At 55.8% G+C, this 17,042-nt stretch overlaps 1 protein-coding gene across 1 annotated transcript; it reads left to right on the top strand.

Moving 5' to 3' along the window:
• Positions 1–1,371: 1,371 nt before the first annotated feature.
• B3GNT7 (UDP-GlcNAc:betaGal beta-1,3-N-acetylglucosaminyltransferase 7) lies at positions 1,372–12,300 on the top strand. Its single transcript, XM_031968767.1, has 5 exons — positions 1,372–1,779; positions 9,427–9,429; positions 9,515–9,630; positions 9,838–9,953; positions 9,989–12,300. The coding sequence occupies exons 1-5, from the start codon at positions 1,372–1,374 to the stop codon at positions 11,290–11,292; spliced, it is 1,947 nt and encodes a 648-aa protein (XP_031824627.1). The 3' UTR covers positions 11,293–12,300.
• Positions 12,301–17,042: the final 4,742 nt, after the last annotated feature.

The following is a 17,042-nucleotide window of genomic DNA, read 5'->3' as shown; positions in this document are numbered from 1 at the left end:
GGATTGGAAGGCCTGTGTCCCTTCCAGGAAGGATGCCCTCCGATAGCACAGCTGCTCGAACCCCAGCTCCTCGGGGGAAAGGGCTGTTTCTAGCGCTAATGCATGCACATAGTAGGTGCTTCATAAAGGCTTGTCGATGAGTGACTGGTTCTGTTCCCAAGGGCCTCTGGGTTCTATCCCTACCGAGGTGGAGCCCACAGGGCACATTGGGCCTCAGGTGTGATCAGCCAGGAGAGGCTGTGGACAAGGACACAGACCCAGGAGCTGGACTCGGTATCCCCATCTGTAAAATGACAGGGTTGAGCCCAATCACCTCTAAGACTTGTCCCCTCAAGGGCAAGAGCCGTTTTGTATTAGCCCCTGCAATCCTACTAACTGGAGTACCAACCCATAGTAGGTGCTTAAGAAACAGTTCAGACTTTGGACAGCAGTTGCCATGTGCGGCCAGAAAAACCCACGGAGACGGACTGCAAATCGGCGCAGGCCGAGCCCGCTGCACTTTTCTGATTTTTCCTCACCCGTGATTTTTCCCTTTTGTTCTGATTTTTCTCTCCCGACACAATTCGTAAAGCGATGTGTATTAACAAGAAATAATAATAATAAAATGCCGGCCAGGTTGCCTCTGCTTTTCAACGCACTCAATGATTCCGCTGGCTTTACGAACTCTTCTGTTTGTTTGTCCCAAGGGATGGCGGCTTGCTGGGTAGGGAAGGCTGGAAGGTTAAAGAACGCACTGCACGTAAGTCATGAAAATGGTTCAAGTCTTGTTGGGTTAGACGGGAGGCCCAAGGGACCCAGGCCCTGCCCACTGTGCCCGTCCTTCCTCCCCCCCCCCCAAAAGTGGAGCTATCCACCGTGATGTGGGGGCCTGGCCTTGACCTCCAGCCACAGTCCCTCCCCCTACACACCCTGGCCAGCTGATGAGCTGCTGCTGGTCGGCCAGCCCAGGTCTGCCCAGCCCCAGAAGGCACCGGGAACGGTTCTGAGCGTATAAAGGGACTCTATGCAGGGGCGTCGCTCTGCCCTGCTGGCCCGGAGCCTGGGTCATGGAGAGGAGAGGAGCAGGAATGGCGGGATGGGAGAGGAAGTTCATGGGAAAGGATTTAGATGGGAGTTCTGGGCCGGGGAGGCGGAGCCAAGAAGACTAAGTGGCCACTGTTCCAGGCTCCATCCTGAAAGAGCACAGTGTGTGTGCTTGGAGTGAGTCATCCCCCAGAGGAGGGCAGGAGCTGGGGGATCCAGCCCGAGGCTCCGGGCCCCGCGCTCCCCACCACCGGGACTGGAGCCTCCCTGTCCCCAAGCCTGGGGCTGGGGCGGGTCCCTCCTGGCAGCAGCTTCCTTTTAATACTGTCTGCCAGGGCAGCTGAAGCCATGCCCCCTGGGCCCAGGCTCTCCTGTCTCACAAAGCCAGGAGGCCCCAAAGAACCCGGACGTCAGCCTGGGGTGGCGGCTGCTGAGACCCCGCGCTCCACTGAGCCACCTGGATGCCGGATCAGAAATCTATCTGGGGACCTGCCCCTCCTCACACACATACAGATCTACACTGCATGGTCCAGTGTGGCTGGGCGGAGGAAGGCCTGCAGGCCCAGAGAGATGCCCAGTCACACGGCTCAGGAGTGGCAGGGGAAGGACAAGGCTTTCCTGTACACAAGGCCTTTTATCATGAAGGTCATTGTCACCCAACTGACAAATGGCTCACTCTCTGGGCTATCTCAGGATGGGCTATCTCAGGACGGGCTATCTCAGGATGGGCTATTTCAGGACATGGCATTAGATATGGTATGGAAGCTTCTTGAGGTCAGATTTTTGCATCTCCAGCATTTAGCCCATTACCCAGCACATGGCAGGCATTTGATAAATGCTTTTTGAATGAATACATTTAATAAATGCCTTTGAATTAATAAATTAATAAATACCTTTAAGTTAATAAATGCAATAAATGCTTTTGAATTAATAAATGCCTCTCAGAGTCAAAAGAGGTCTTAGAAATCATCTTCAACTTTACAGAGAGGGAAACTGAGGCTCAAGACCCAGCTAGCTAGGCAGTGGAAGTGGCCTTGTTCTTCAGAATTCTCTCTCAGATGTATTTCTGCAAGACCCTGGACGCAGTCTTTGGGAAAATTGCTCTCCATGACTCAGTTTACTGCATCTATAAAATGAAGGATAATCCAAGATGGCCCCTGGCTCAAAAATCTCTGTTCCCGAGGCTTGTTGGGCCTCAGCTTCCAAATCTGTAAAGGGGGAATGTTGGGCTAGATGGGGTTCTTTTTTTTTTTTTAAATAACTTTTTATTGACAGAACCTATGCCAGGGTAATTTTTTACAACATTATTCCTTGCACTCACTTCTGTTCCGATTTTTCCCCTCCCTCACTCCACTCCCTCCCCCAGATGGCAAGCAGTACTATACATGTTAAATAGGTTAGAGTAGATCTTGGATACAATCTATGTGTGCAGAACCGAACAGTTCTCTTGTTGCTCAGGGAGAATAGGATTTTGAAGGTATAAATAACCCGGGAAGAAGAACAAAAATGCAAGCAGTTTACATTAATTTCCCAGTGTTCTTTCTTTGGGTGTAGCTGCTTCTGTCCATCCTTGATCAATTGAAACTAAGTTAGATCTTCTCTTTGTCAAAGAAATCCACTTCCATCAGAATACATCCTCATACAGTATCGTTGTTGACGTATATAATGATCTCCTGGTTCTGCTCATTTCACTCAGCATCAGTTCCTGTAAGTCTCACCAATCCTCTCTGTATTCGTCCTGCTGGTCATTTCTTACAGAACAATAATATTCCATAACATTCATATACCACAATTTATTCAGCCATTCTCCAATTGATGAGCATCCACTCAGTTTCCAGCTTCTGGCCACTACAAACAGGGCTGACACAAACATTTTGGCACATACAGGTCCCTTTCCCTTCCTTAGTATCTCTTTGGGGTATAAGCCCAATAGAAACACTGCTGGATCAAAGGGGATGCACAGTTTGATAACTTTTGGGGCATAATTCCAGATTGCTCTCCAGAATGGCTGGATGTATTCACAATTCCACCAACAAGGTATCAGTGTCCCTGTTTTCCCACATCCCCTCCAACATTCTGCATTATCTTTTCCTGTCATTCTGGCCAATCTGACAGGTGTATAGTGGTATCTCAGAGTTGTCTTAATTTGCATTTCTCTGATCAATAGTGATTTGAAACACTCTTTCATATGAGTAGAAATAGTTTCAATTTCATCATCTGAAAATTGTCTGTTCATATCCTTTGACCATTTATCAATTGGAGAATGGCTTGATTTCTTATAAATGAGTCAATTCTCTATATATTTTGGAGATGAGGCCTTTATCAGAACATTTGACTGTAAAAATGTTTTCCCAGTTTATTGTTTCCCTTCTAATCTTGTCTGCATTAGTTTTGTTTGTACAAAAACTTTTCAATTTGATAGAATCAAAATTTTCTATTTTGTGATCAGTAATGATCTCTAGTTCTTCTTTGGTCACAAATTCCTTCCTCTTCCACAGATCTGAGAAGTAAACTATCCTATGCTCTTCCAATTTATTTCTATAGATGGGGTTTTTGACTTCTGGGACTGCGCCCAGATTTTAAGGACCCTGGGGAGAGGGGAGGAATGGCCTCTTTAGTGCCCCCATCCTCTCTAGCTTGGCCACTTCTTACAGGGCGACTCCGAAGGCCGGGAGGCTGGCCTGGTGGGAGCAGCTCTGGGGCCACCAGGAAGAAGACTGGGCTGGCCCCTTCAGAGCAGACAGACAGTGGAGCCCGCGGGGTCCCTGGGGGAGATCTCTGGGCAGATTAGAGATGGATGTGTGACATCCCACCTGTCCCCGGCCTCTCCGGTCAGAGGACAGCTGGGATTCCAGACACTCCTCAAATGGAAAACAGAACAAAGTCAGGGAATCCCCGATCTGGGAAGAAAGCTGGGGCCGGGACCCTGGGTCGACACTCAAGGCCCTTTCCCAAAGCGGGGCATCCCTTCAGATGCTCCAGTGATAATGCCGATGGACTCCCGGCCAGTAAAACCTGGGAGGGAAGAGAGGGGCCGGGAAGCTGAGAGACCTGAGCCATAAGGCCCCCCACGCTGCCATCTTGGTTAATCACATTTCCTGTTCTCCCACCCAGCCTTCGTTTCTCCATCTGTGAAATGGAGCAGCCTAGTGGCGCGCTAGCTGGGTGCGGGGCCTGAAGCTGGGAAGACGCCTTTTCCCGAGTTCAAATCGGCCCCGGATTGTGCAGTGATGATCCTGGGCCACTCCCTTCACTCTGTTTGCCTCCGTTTTCTCTTCTGTCAAATGAGCTGGCAAAGAAAATGGCCAGTCGCCCCAGGATCTCCCGCCAGGAAATGGCAAGAAGGGTCCCAACAAGCGAACAACGTGGGGGTTGGTTTAGGCGCTCTCCAGGTTCTGAAATCCCCGGCCAAAGCCAGTTTTCTGCAGGGCTGACCTCCCAGGGAGGAGGAAGAGCAGGTCCAGGGTGGAGGATGCCGGGTTCCGAGGCAAACCTTCCTTCCGGGTTGTTTTAAGATTGAGTTCTGTTCTACAAATGAAACTGTTTTCACTCCTCCGTCCCCCATTAGAAAAAAAAAAAGAAAAGAAACCCCAAATCTGCAATAAATGCACAAAATCCAACGCGCCCAATCCGCCTCCTCCCAGGCCTGGGTTGTCAGGGTCCGAGGCTGAAGAGAATTCCAGACTGGGGACAGAGCGTGCGAATTCTGGGACTGGATAAAGTAGAAGCTCCCTGAAGGCAAATCCGCTCCCTCTCTCCGTCTCTGTCTCTGTCTGTCTCTCCCCAACTGTTCTCTCTTTCTCTCATCTGTTTCTGTCTCTCTCTGCCTCTCTATTTCTCTGTCTCTCTGTCTGTATCTCCCCGACTTTGTTTCTATCTCTGTCTCTCCCTGCCACTATTTGTCTCTCTTTCTCTCTGTTTCTCTGTCTCTCCCTGCCTCTTTCTCTGTCTCTGTATGTTTCTTTTTCTCTCTCCCTGACTTTCTCTCTGTCTCTGTATTTGTCTTCCTCTCCTTGTCTTTCTATTTCTGTCTCTTTTTCTGTTTCCCTGTCTCTGCCTCTCTGTCTCTGCCTGTTTGTCTCTCTCTGTCTCTCCCTGTCTCTGCCTCTGTTTCTCTCTCTCTCTTTCTGTTTCTCTATTTCTCTGTCTCTCTTTTTGTGTTTCTCTCTGTCTCTCTCTGCTTCTTTCTCTCTGTCTCTGTGTGTTTCTGTCTCTGTCCGGCTCCCTCTCTCTCTGTCTCAATTTCTCCCAGCCCTTGCACACACAAAGCACTTTCAAACTCAGCCCCTCCACAACAAGGCTCTGCCCTTCTTCTTCCTAACAACCACAAATCTGGAATTGTCATTGGCAAGTAAACTAAACCATAAACCCTCACTCACTCCCAGATACCAGAAAACCAAAACCTATTCAATACCAACCCTACCATACTCCCAAACACTAGTGTTCTCTAACTCTCTACCTCACACTCCAGTATTGCTTACCTTCAAAACCCCTCGAAACAAAAAAAAGAAAAACAAGAAAGAAACAAAAAGAAAAACCAAAAAAAAAGAAAAAAAACCAAGAAAACAAGAAAAGAAAAACAAGAAAAACAAAAACCAAAAAAAAAAACAAGAAACAAGAAAAACAAAAAACAAATCCCCTCCTCCAAAACCCCTCAACACCTAAAAAAAACTCTCAAACCCCAAAACTCATCCAAAATCCAAGCAAAATTTACCCCCCAAACTCATAAAGGCAAAACTTTCCAAAAAGAAAAACTTAACCATTCCTACGAACCATCCTATCCCTGATACAAATTCTATTCTAAAAACATCTCAATTTCCATACTCCATGTTCAATTCCCTCCAAACTCTACTCTAACAATCCATTCCAGTATTAAACCCCTCCTACTTATATTTTCTCAATTTCCCACATGTCACAGGCAGTACTATATCCAAAACCATTCCCATTTTATCCCACACAACACAAATCACAAACCCTCAAAACCCTTCTCCACTCCCCAACAAAACCCTTCCCACCCCTCCTTCCAAACCAAAACAAAAATCTCCAAAAATACCCTCAAAAGACCAAAATTCCAACCCCTCCCCATCCACATTCAAAAATTCTCCAAGCATTCCACTCAAACAACACATTACCACCTCTCCTAAATCCAACTCCAAAACATCCCTCACTATTTCTCCACTCTCCCAATCCCTAACTCCCCTTTCACCCCTAACCCTATTCTATCCCCACTGGCCCACCCTTCCTATTCTCTTTCCAGTCCCCCGCCCCACCCCTATTCTTGCCCCCCCACCACCCCGCCCCTACCTTTTAAGTCCCCCCTAACCCCCACCTATTTAAATCCCCCCCCCCAACCCCTTTCTTCAGTCCTATTTCCGTCCCCTTCTCCAACCCACCCTATTTTCCCCACTCCCCACCAAATCCCTCCATCGTCCTCCCAACCGTATATCCAAAATAAAAGAACCCTACTTCCCCACCCACTCCATCATTCAATAAATTCCAAAACTCCCACCACAAAAACACAAAAATACCCCCCCCTCCCGCTGACCCCACAAAAACGCTCCCTCACCCTCACCACAAGAAAAGAAAAGAAAAAAAAAAACAAGAGAAAAACACCAACCACCCTCCCCACCCACCCATTAGGCTCTAACAAAACACATACCCTCCACTTCCCCAAAACTCCCACGGCACCAAAAGAAAACCACCCTCATACACCCCCCCCACCCAAAAACTCCCACACCAACCACCCCTCACCACTCCTCCCACCAAAACTATTCTGCAAAACGATACACCAGCATTGGCCAGGCCGCCAAACACTCCTCGCAAAACACAGACCTTCCGAGAAACCCCTCAATCAAACAGGGAATGGGAAACCCCCCCCCAACCTCTGCCCAAAGACCCTCCCAAGAGAAAGGCAAGACTCACACCAGGAACACCTCGCTCCTACAACCCTAACACCGGAGAAATCAAAGGGGCCCACAATCAGTCAGGGGGTAGGGAAAAACGGCCTGAAAAATTTCAAAACAAACAAAAATTGTCTAAACCTCCTGGGAAACAGACCACGAAATTGCCGAGTACAAGTAACTACGACCAGGCCAGTCCCCACTTCACACCCAGGGGGCAGGGCTGATGTATACAAGCCAGAAAAGGCCGGACTTGGGGAGGGAGCCAGAGCCAGGGAGGGGGGAGAGCAGCAGAGACTCAGCCCGGGAAGCAGACAGGGCGGCGATTCTCCCTGGGGCCTGGGGGGCCGGAGCGCGGGAGGGGCCGGGCCGGCTCGGAGCCCCCGTGTCCCCGGGCCGGCGGGCGCTGAGCGCCTCAAGGATGCTCCCGGAGGCTGCGGAGCCTCCGGCGAGGTCGGAGGGGCCGGAGCCCGAGCCCGGGCCGCGAAGGGTTAAAATACCCTGCCCCTCCCCAGGGCCCTCCCATGCTCCGCCCCCCAGGCGCAGGAATCCCGCTGGCGGGGTGTTGCCCTCGTCCCTCCCCTTCCCTCTGGCTCTCCTCCTCCCCGCGCCGCCGCTCAGTCCCCGGCCGGCTGCCCGCAGGCCTCCTGCCTCCTGGGCTCCCCAGCGCCCGCCCTCAGGGCGGCGGCCTTTAGCCAGGAGCTGGGGGCGGAGGCTTCAGCCTCCCCCTCCCGCTGCCCCGAAGGGGTCTGAGGGCAGGTGGGAGGGGGCTAGGCCCTTCCCCTGCCCCTGCCCCTGCAGGCGGGAGGCTCCCCACCCGGTCCTGCAGTCGCGGGCTCAGCTGGGGAAAGGCCGAGGCGGGCCCAGGGTGGAGGCTCACCTGGCTGAGGGGGCAGGGGGGGGGAGGGGCCCGGCTGGCCCGTCATCCCGGGAAGGGCCCGCGCGGGAGAGGCCCTGTCTCCCGGCCCCGCTCTGTTCATAACCCCTGCCTCAGTTTCCTCTTCTGTAAAGGAGGCCGCGCCTTTTCCGGCCCGGCCCGACCAGTTCTGGCCGGGCCGAGACAGGACCAGGAAAATGCCCAGGCTCCCCGACCTCCCCTAGTTGTTTTACAAATTCAGGGCAGGGCTGAGCGAGCTGCGCCCGGGGCTGGGAGCGGAGGAGCTCGGCCCTCCTGCCTTTTCCCGGCCTCTCCCAAGGTCTCCGGGATCGGATCCCCGCCCCACCCTCGCCCCCCACCTCTATTTCTTCCTCTGCCGAAGCCGGGGCCGCCTGTGCTCCCGGGGCGGGAGGAGCTCACACCCCGAATACTTGCATTTGAATGAAGCGAATCGCTAGAAAGATCTGAAGCCGGATTTGAACCCAGGGCTTGGGGACTCCCGCTGGGGGCTGCGAGGGAGGGGGCCACGGGGTCTCCCGGAGGGGAGCAGTCGGATTCCCAGAGAGAACTTCCAGCGGCGGGAAGAGAAGCGCGCAGTGTCCGCTCCGCACAGGCGCACGCTGCCTCTGGCTCTCTCCTCAAGGCCCCGCGGTGGCAAGGGGCCGCGGGGGGCGAGGGAGGGGCGCACGGGTGCCCGCTTCCCGGCAGGGCCGGCCTCTGACCAGCCCGTCTCTCCTGGGCTCCCAACTCCAGCGGCCGCCAGGATGGGGGAGCTCGGGCGCCCCTCCTCACCCCCCCCCCCCAGCAGAAAGGTCTGGCGGGGGAGGGGGGCAGGGAGGCACTGCCCCTGGCCCGGTGGGCGGGATGACTTCTGGGCCAGAGAAGCCCGGCTCCCTCGGGGCCAGGGGGGCTTGGTAGGAAGGTGCCCTCCGTCTGCAGCACAGCCCCCCCCCCCAGCCCGCGGGGGTCACGGATGTCTGGGGGAGCCCGGGTTGGGCCAGAGCCCCCTTCACCGGGCTGTGCCTCGGGTGGGAGGCCGGGGGGAGGCTTCTTGTCTGTTAACGTTTGAGCAAACACGTCGGACCCTTCCGTGACTGCCAGCTGTTCCTAGAGGATCCAGAAGCTTCACAGGCCTCCTGGGCGATGGCTCCGGGGTCTCCGATGGGGACCCCGAGGGGCGCCGGGTTAAGTGCTCAGCTGGCATATTGACTTTGCCATTTATTGCCCGTGTGGCCTTGGGCAAGACTCTGCCTCAGTTTCCTCATCTGTGAATTGGGCTCACCTAGATGGCTTTAAAGGCCACTCCCTGCCTTAGACCTGTCCTTTTTGCAAAATCCTAATTATCTGTCTCTGCCTCAGTTTCCTCATCTGCAAATTAAGTTCAAGGCTTCTAAGGTGTAAAAGATCACTTTTAGATCTGTGGTTTTGGCAAATTTCTAGGCACCTAATTCCCTGCCTCAGTTTCCTCATCTAGAAGGCCCCTAAGGACCTTGTAGCCCTGTGGCTCTGGCAGATTTCTGTAAGATGAGGCCCCTTCCAGCTCTGTGGTCACCTGACTACGCAGGTACCCCCTGTCCTTGGTACTGACACGGCCTTGCGTATGTAGCCTTCCCACTGCCCTTTTAGCCGGTAAGCCTCTTGTGGGTCACATGACACGTGACAAAATACACGGTCAGACAGAACTGAGGGCCTGGCTTGCTGACCCTGCCCCCAGGCCACCGTGGCAAGAGTGGGAGGTCAGAGGGCAGGCCTGGCTCGGGATCCCCATCCTGCCCGGGGGCCTGGTCCCAGCCGCTCGGCCCGTATCCCTCGGCAGAAGGGCTGTGTCCCGTGGGTAGGAAGTCCCTCCGCCCCTGGGGAAATGAGGCTTTTTAGGAAATCATGATGTGCAGAGTGAGGGCCAACCAAGTGAGCCGAGAGACCAGGAAACGGGCGGCCGGAGCAGCTTCCCCACACGGGAAGGGGAAGACCTCAGAGCCAATGATTCGTAAGGGACAGATGGGCTAATGCCATAGTCCCTGTTCCTCTGTTCCCCAGCCAGCTCCTGGTGGGCCAGACACATGGGAAGTCCCCGAAGGAATCGGGCATCGATGGAGGGCTGGGCACTGGGGAGGGAAAGCCTAGTCCCCCGGGGCTGCCCGGTGGCTCCGTGGGTAGGGTCCTGGGCCTGTAGTTAGGAAGGTCTGAGTGTCGCTGGATGTGATCCCTCAGCCTGCCTCGGTTTCCCCAGCTGCCACCTGTTGGGATCGCCGTGCTCAGTGGCAGGCGGCGGAGGTGGCCTCGGGGGACAGGAAGCGGGAAGCCCTCCTGACCCGCTGCTCCCTCCTTGCTCCTAGGAAGAAGACGTTGTACCGCTCGGCGGGCCTGTCCCTGCTGCTGCTCGTGGCCCTGACCGTGCTGCAGCGCGGCCTGGCTCCGGGCCAGTTCCTTTACCCTTCATCCTCCCACCTGGCCAAGCCGGCCTATGCGGGGTTCTGGAAGTTCTCCGGGAAGACCCCGAGCCCTGCGCCCACCGTGGCCACAGCCCCCGTCTGGGACGTGGTGGCCTCCAACTGCTCGGCCAACACCAACCTGTCCGGGCAGGCCTGGTTCCAGGCCCTGGAGCCCCACTTCCAGCAGTTCCTCCTGTACCGGCACTGCCGCTACTTCCCCATGCTGATGAACCACCCCGAGAAGTGCGCCGGCGACGTCTACCTGCTGGTGGTGGTCAAGTCCATCATCACGCAGCACGACCGGCGCGAGGCCATCCGGCGCACCTGGGGGCGGGAGCGCGCGGCGCCGGGGGGCCGGGGGGCCGTGCGCACCCTCTTCCTGCTGGGCACGGCCTCCAAGCAGGAGGAGCGGGCCCACTACCAGCAGCTGCTGGCCTTCGAGGACCGGCTCTACGGTGACATCCTGCAGTGGGACTTCCTGGACACCTTCTTCAACCTGACGCTGAAGGAGGTGCACTTCCTCAAGTGGCAGGACGCCTTCTGCCCCGGCGTGCGCTTCATCTTCAAGGGGGACGATGATGTCTTTGTCAGCCCCGACAACCTGCTGGAGTTCCTGGCCGACCAGCGGCCCGAGGACAACCTCTTCGTGGGCGACGTGCTCTTCCGCGCACGGCCCATCCGCAAGAAGGACAACAAGTACTACATCCCGGGCGCGCTCTACAGCAAGAACGTGTACCCGCCCTACGCGGGCGGCGGGGGCTTCCTCATGGCCGGCGGGCTGGCGCGCCGCCTCTTCCGCGCCTCCCAGGGCCTGGAGCTCTACCCCATCGACGACGTCTTCCTGGGCATGTGCCTGCAGGCGCTGGGCGTGCGGCCCACGGCGCACATGGGCTTCAAGACGTTCGGCATCATGCGGAACAAGAGCAGCGCCCTCAACAAGGAGCCCTGCTTCTTCCGCTCCATGCTGGTGGTGCACAAGCTGCTGCCGGCCGAGCTGCTGCGCATGTGGGAGCTGGTGCACGGCAACCTCACCTGCTCCCGCAAGCTGCAGGTGCTCTAGCTACTGCCCTGGGCTGGACCGGCAGCTGGGGAGCCCCCCCCCCCCCCCCCCCCCCCCCCGTTCCCACAAGCCACTGGGACCTCAGGTAATGGGCAGGCTCGGGCCCTGGGGTCAGGGGCCGGGTCCCCAAGCCCAAGGTCCCAGCCTTTTAAAATTTAAGAGATTCACCTTCCCCCCGAGTCGGGGATGGGGCAGGTGGATGATGACTGGGGGGGACCCGGTGTTCCCTCTGGCTCTCACAGCGGCTCCCCAGGTACAACCCTGGCAATGTTCGGTCCCGGGGAGCAGGCCTCAGGTGTCTGGCCTTGCAGGCTGAGGCTGGCCTAGGCCCCAGGGACCCCTGAGGCCCTTCCACAAACAAAACACCTCCACTAAGTGTCCCCCACAGTGTGCCCGCTGAGCGGGACCCCCACGGGCTCGCCCAGAGCATGAGCCTCTCATTGCCTTGAGAAGTAAAGCTGTTCAACTACCTCAAAGGCTCCCCTCTCTGGAAACCTTTCGGGCCTGGGGTGCTGGATGTCCCAGCCAATGACTCCCAAGCCTCCAAGAGCTGCCGGGAGCCGGGCCGAGCCTGGCCCCGGCCACACTGCCCTCCTGTGGACAGGTGTGGACACCCGGGGCCAGTGACCGGGAGTTGGCGTTTCTTAGCTACTGTGAAGTTTTATTTATGAAGGCCTTTAGAGTGGGCAGAGAATCCCGGCCACACGGGTGCCCCCTTTCCACATGCCCACGTTGCTCCGACTCCACAGGCCAGCACGGGACAGAAACCTCGGTCTCTGGAGGAAGCGCCTCCTCGTCCTCCCCTCCTGCTCCCCGGATCTTGGGGATGGGGGGGGGGGGGGCTGCATTTGATGGTATGTGTGTGAGGAGGGTCTCCCGGGTGACCTCAACCCTACCCAACCTGGGAGCCAAATGTACAGATCCCAGTTCACAGCCTAGTTTTGCTATTAAAAAATGAACGGTGAAAAATCACGTGGTCCTGGCTTGGCTTCCTCCTGCAGCCCCAGCAGGCTCTGAAGGTGGGGGGGGTGGGGGGGAAGAGAGGAACCCCCACTTTTCTTTGGGCCCCTGCCTTCCCTCCGCTTGGGTGCCCTCCTGGAGAGCAGCACCGTGGCCTCAGAGGGCTGAATGAGAAGGGGAGGCCCTCCTAGCCTCTACCAGCTTCAGGACCCAGAGGGGTCTGGGCCAAGCCCAAGGGTTGCTGGGAGCTCCTTGGTGGTCAGGGCCACATGGCCACAGGAGAATGCTGGGCGTCTGGTCCAAACGCCATCTTTAGAGCTGAGCTTGTGGATCAGCCCGGGTGGCCCCTTAGCGTATGTTGGGCTCCGGGCCCGGGGCTGGGGAGCCTTGAGAGCAGGACCTTGTCTCTGTCCCAGACACACAGATGGGGGGCCTCTAAATGTGCATTAACTGAGGATTAGCGCCCTTGGCCAAGCCCTGATAGAACAAGAGCTCCCACTGTATTAGTGGAAAGAAATTGTAACCGACCAGCGGGGGTGGGGCCGGCCTCTGAAGCAAGGCTGCGGCTCAGGCCTCCCTTCTGTGTCCAGCCTGCTTCCCTCCGGTGCTTTTAAGGCGTTTTTAAGGCGTTTGAGCCTCTGTGCCGTGCTCCGGGCCTCATTTTTCCTTTTCTGTAAAGTGGGCTCCTTCGAAGTCCTCAGACATGGTGGGCTGGGTAACTAACGGACTAGAATTGAGCACCTCGGTTCTTGGGTGGCCGAGATCCTGCTTCCAAGGCAGCTGCGGGGCCGGGCTGGGCTACAGGCCATGGCACCAGATGGCGGCCCCCCTCCCTTGCCTTCACCCTAGTCTCAGGGGCTCCTCACCTGGGCCCCTCCCGCTGCCCCCAGGTGGGCCTGTGTGGCCAGGCCTTGGGAGGCCCTCTCCCAGCAGCCTCCTCTTTCTGGGGAAGCTGACCCTGGAGGGCTCTTAGCCTTTTGGGGCCGTCTAGGGACTCGGCCTTCCAGCAGCTGGAGGGCAGGGCCTCTGGGGGAAAACCTTGGAGTGGGGCCCCCCGCACAGCCTGTCTGAGCTGGGCCCGAAGCCTCTTCCAGGTGCCTCGGGCCAATAAGCAAACACTCCCTTCATCACCGGTCCTAATGCCAAAGCTCGCATTTAGCCCAGAAAGTCGGTGCCCAGGCTCAGGAAGGCCTGGCTTCAGTCCCGCTCTTGCCACACTCAGGGCCGGACTTGCTTCTCAAACCCCAGTGTGCTAGTAGAGGGCATCTCCATGCCAGGAACCCCTCACACCATTAAGTAGGGCTGGAGCAAGACAAGGTGGACAGGTCTTTTGCCCTCCCATTCTGTGCATCCTGATTTCTTATTCCCCACTGTGTCAGGGTCTTGTTTAATGAAACACTGATGTGTTGGGACCCCCAAACCTCCCACACTGTCAGTCTTCAGCCTTCCCCCTACACCCAATTACAAGGCTTAGACTCCAGAATTTGGGTCCAAGTACTGTTGGCGCCATTTCCCTTCCTCCCTTCATTCTCCGGGGTAACTTCCAGTCTTGTAGCCTGTGGACCGCGCCCCTCCCCAATCTCCTTCCAGGTGCTAGAAAGCAGAAAGCCTGGGGTGATCCAAGTGCCGGCGTCATCTGCTATTTGTTGGGAGGGGGCCACTGGCCCATTGGCACAGGGACATATCAATCCCATCACCATGGGAGTGGTGCCCAATAATGGCCCCAAAATAAGGCAACAGTGCCAATGAGAGCGTCTCCAAGTTGGGGATCTACATGGGCTCTTATGGATTGAAATCTGGGAACCAAAGCCTCAGAAACCAGCCAATTTCCCTTCTTTCCTTACCTGTGAAAGGAGGATATTCTTTTGGGTTCTAGATCTGTTGACCTCTGGGTTCCTGCCCTCTGGCTATTCCCAGAGCCACAGAAAGGAGGGTCTCTAGGCCTGGAATCATCCAAGAGCTTGCTCCTATATGTACTAGGTCCACAATATGGACAACTTCCGCTCCAATTGGTTTCTTTAGTAACCTTCCCTATTTTGTGAATTTAAAATCATCCGGAGTCCCAGAGCTCCACCAGACAGCACCAAGGGGAACGGGACACCAGAAAAAGAGGGAGCTTACAGGACCAATCTTACCTTATTGAAAAGCTGAAGAGATCAAGGAGAGGGAGAAGTCCCCGTAGGGGGATGGGGGAGGCGAGTGAAGGGAAGCAGGAGGCTCAAGAATCTGCTACAGACGCAGCCGCTCTCACCTGGAGACCCCCCAGCGGGCCGATTCTTGGCTTGTCCTTCCAAGAGGGGGTTGCTATTCTGAGCAGAATTAGACTGGTAGCTGGTGGGGTGGCGGGGGGGGGGGGGGGGGGGGGCCCCGCGCCTCCCCAGGGGGGCGCGTAACTTCCATCTCGGGAGGTACCCAGACCCATCCAAAGTTTGGGAAAAAATCTGCAAAGAGCTGGGCGAAAAGCTAAGGCCAGGCCGGCGATTCTAAAAGGGAAACCAGCCCAGAGAGGGGATTATGGGAATGAATGGGAGGCCAAGAGGGACAGGTGGATGCACAGGCCTCTTGTACAAATTCAGATTTTGTTCAAGCTGGAAGCAGGCCAAGTGATGGAGATGAATACAAAAACATCCCACAATCTTAAAAAACATCGGTGGGTCTGAGGGAAGCTCAGGATAAAGCATTAAGCATATATTTATTCATTTTAGAATAAATTGTTTTCCCCCAATTACATGTAAAAATATTAACATTCATTTTTTAAATTGAAGTTTTAAATTCTCACACACACAGCCCCTTTCTGAGAGGGTAATTTGATAATTTATACACGTGCAGTCACAGGAAACCTAGTTCCACATTAGCCGTGTTGCCTTCTGGGTCTCCAGTGCCAATCCCACAAAAAATGGTTGTTTTTAAGTCTGTGCCCAAACTCCACCTGTTCCTCTCTGAAGCAAGAGAGCATTTCATCATAAATCCTTTAGAAAAGCACTTATTAAGCACCAACTATGTACCAGACACTACTAAGCACCAGGGATTCAGAAAGACAGAGCTCATCACCAAAGGAGACAGTGCGCAAAGTGTGCAGAATAAACAGGAAGCGCAGGGGCCGGGCTCTAGGGACCTCAGGGGCCACTAGGAACAGTTCTGCCTAGTTCACATGTGGAATCACCCTCTCAAGGGGTGGGCAAGGGGCAGACAAACCACAACTCTGAACGTGTTAAATATGACAAAATCCTGGAAGTTTCCAAACAACTTGGAAGGAGTTTGGGCCCACAGAAGGTGGGATTTGGCTGGGGACCAGAGGCCAAAGCATGGGGCCTGGGGGTCGCCAGCTGCCGGTTACTGGCACCCACTGCTCCAGGCGGCAGCAGGAAGGGCTTAGCCCGGTTCAGCTTGGCTTCCATGGGATGTCTTAGTTAATGGCGCCCCCAAGAGGCCCGTCAAGGAGCAGGCCCTTCCTCCCTTCTTGGGAGTCTCTTCATTCCCCAGACTCACCTTGGTCCAGGTCCCATGGTAGTGCCATGGCCAGGAAGGAGGGCTGGGCCCTGAGCCCAGAATCCCCTGAACAACTCCTCAGGGCACAAGTTCCTGAGCCAGCCTGGGAAGGCAGAGTGCTGGGGAAAGGACCCACCAGGACTCTGAAAACTGGGGTTCAGATCCTGCCGACTCCCCCCAAGCAAAGCGCTCCCACCCTGGGCAATGAGGTGAGGAGCCTTTCCAGGACCCCCTGGGGCCGTTTCCTTCTCCCTGCCTGCACATGTGGTGCAGTGGGCAGGGAGGGATCAGGGTCATGAAGATGATCTCAGAAGTTTGTGGTCCTCATCTGACAAAAAAAACCACACAAGGCGAGTCTGGGGGATCCCCAACTCCAAAACACAATTGAGCAAGACTCGGTTCCCTGCAGGCAAGGACCCACAATGGCGTCCTGTAAGAGTGCTTTGCCACATAGCTGGTGCTCAATACATGATTGCAGCCTCAATACTTGCAGGGAGGAATGGCTGGAGATCTTACCACCAGCCTCCTTTATGGAGGAAAGCTGTCTCCTGTCACTCTAAGGAGTTCTAGGTTCGAGTGTGGGGAGCTGTGCCTATACCTGGAGAACTTTGCTCCCCCATCCTCCCCCCAAGCAGGATCATTAGGTTGGTCCTTCCCTTGCCCAGACAGATCCCTTTGGGAGCAGAGCCTGTTTGCACCTCCAAGGTGGGAGACCCAGCTCCACGGGCCTGCTGTGATGGAGCCTGTTGGGAGGGGGATGAGGGGGGCCCCAAGATCCCATCCTAGGTCCAAATTCAATCACGCAACCCTCCTCCACATTTAAGAACCTTCCCAGTCTTGGAACAGACTCGGGAGCTTTTCCCTAGTGGTTCTGGCTGGCTCAGGCCCCCACTGCAAGGTTCTTTTGGTCTGGGCCATCTACTTGGGCCCTCACCCTTAGCTGTAGGAGGAGGCCTGGGGTCCCAATCCCTTCTGAGCCTAAACCTAGGAGCCCAGTGAAGTGGTTGCCTCCACTCCTAACTCCTTCCTAGTGAGGCGGACCACAGCGCCCAGCAGCCTCGGTGCCCCCTGGCCCAGGTAACCTCCCTGGCTGGCCAGAGATCCTGGGAACTGCCCCTGCTCAGGGCCCTCCTCAGATGCCGGTGGTGCTGGCCAGCCTGAGGGCAGCTTGGCACTGAGGGCTGCCATGTCTCCAGCGGGGCCATGTTGCCCCCTGCTGGGCACTGACTGCAAGGTCTTTTCAACCATTTGCAAGCTGCCCCTCTTCTAAAATGGCTGCAGGTTTCTAAGGTGCAGGTGCC

Source organism: Sarcophilus harrisii, chromosome 4 (assembly GCF_902635505.1).
Source record: "Sarcophilus harrisii chromosome 4, mSarHar1.11, whole genome shotgun sequence".
NCBI lineage: Eukaryota > Metazoa > Chordata > Mammalia > Dasyuromorphia > Dasyuridae > Sarcophilus > Sarcophilus harrisii.
This window is presented reverse-complemented; position numbering and strand designations above follow the sequence as displayed.

Bases quoted from the DNA above. Each gene is read 5' to 3' on its own strand.
- B3GNT7 (XM_031968767.1), top strand. From the start codon at position 1,372: ATGCCCCCTGGGCCCAGGCTCTCCTGTCTCACAAAGCCAGGAGGCCCC. The intron at 9,631-9,837 runs GTGGGTAGGAAG...TCTGTTCCCCAG, and splicing joins CGGCAGAAGGGCTGTGTCCC to CCAGCTCCTGGTGGGCCAGA. The intron at 9,954-9,988 runs GTAGGGTCCTGG...GGAAGGTCTGAG, and splicing joins GCTGCCCGGTGGCTCCGTGG to TGTCGCTGGATGTGATCCCT.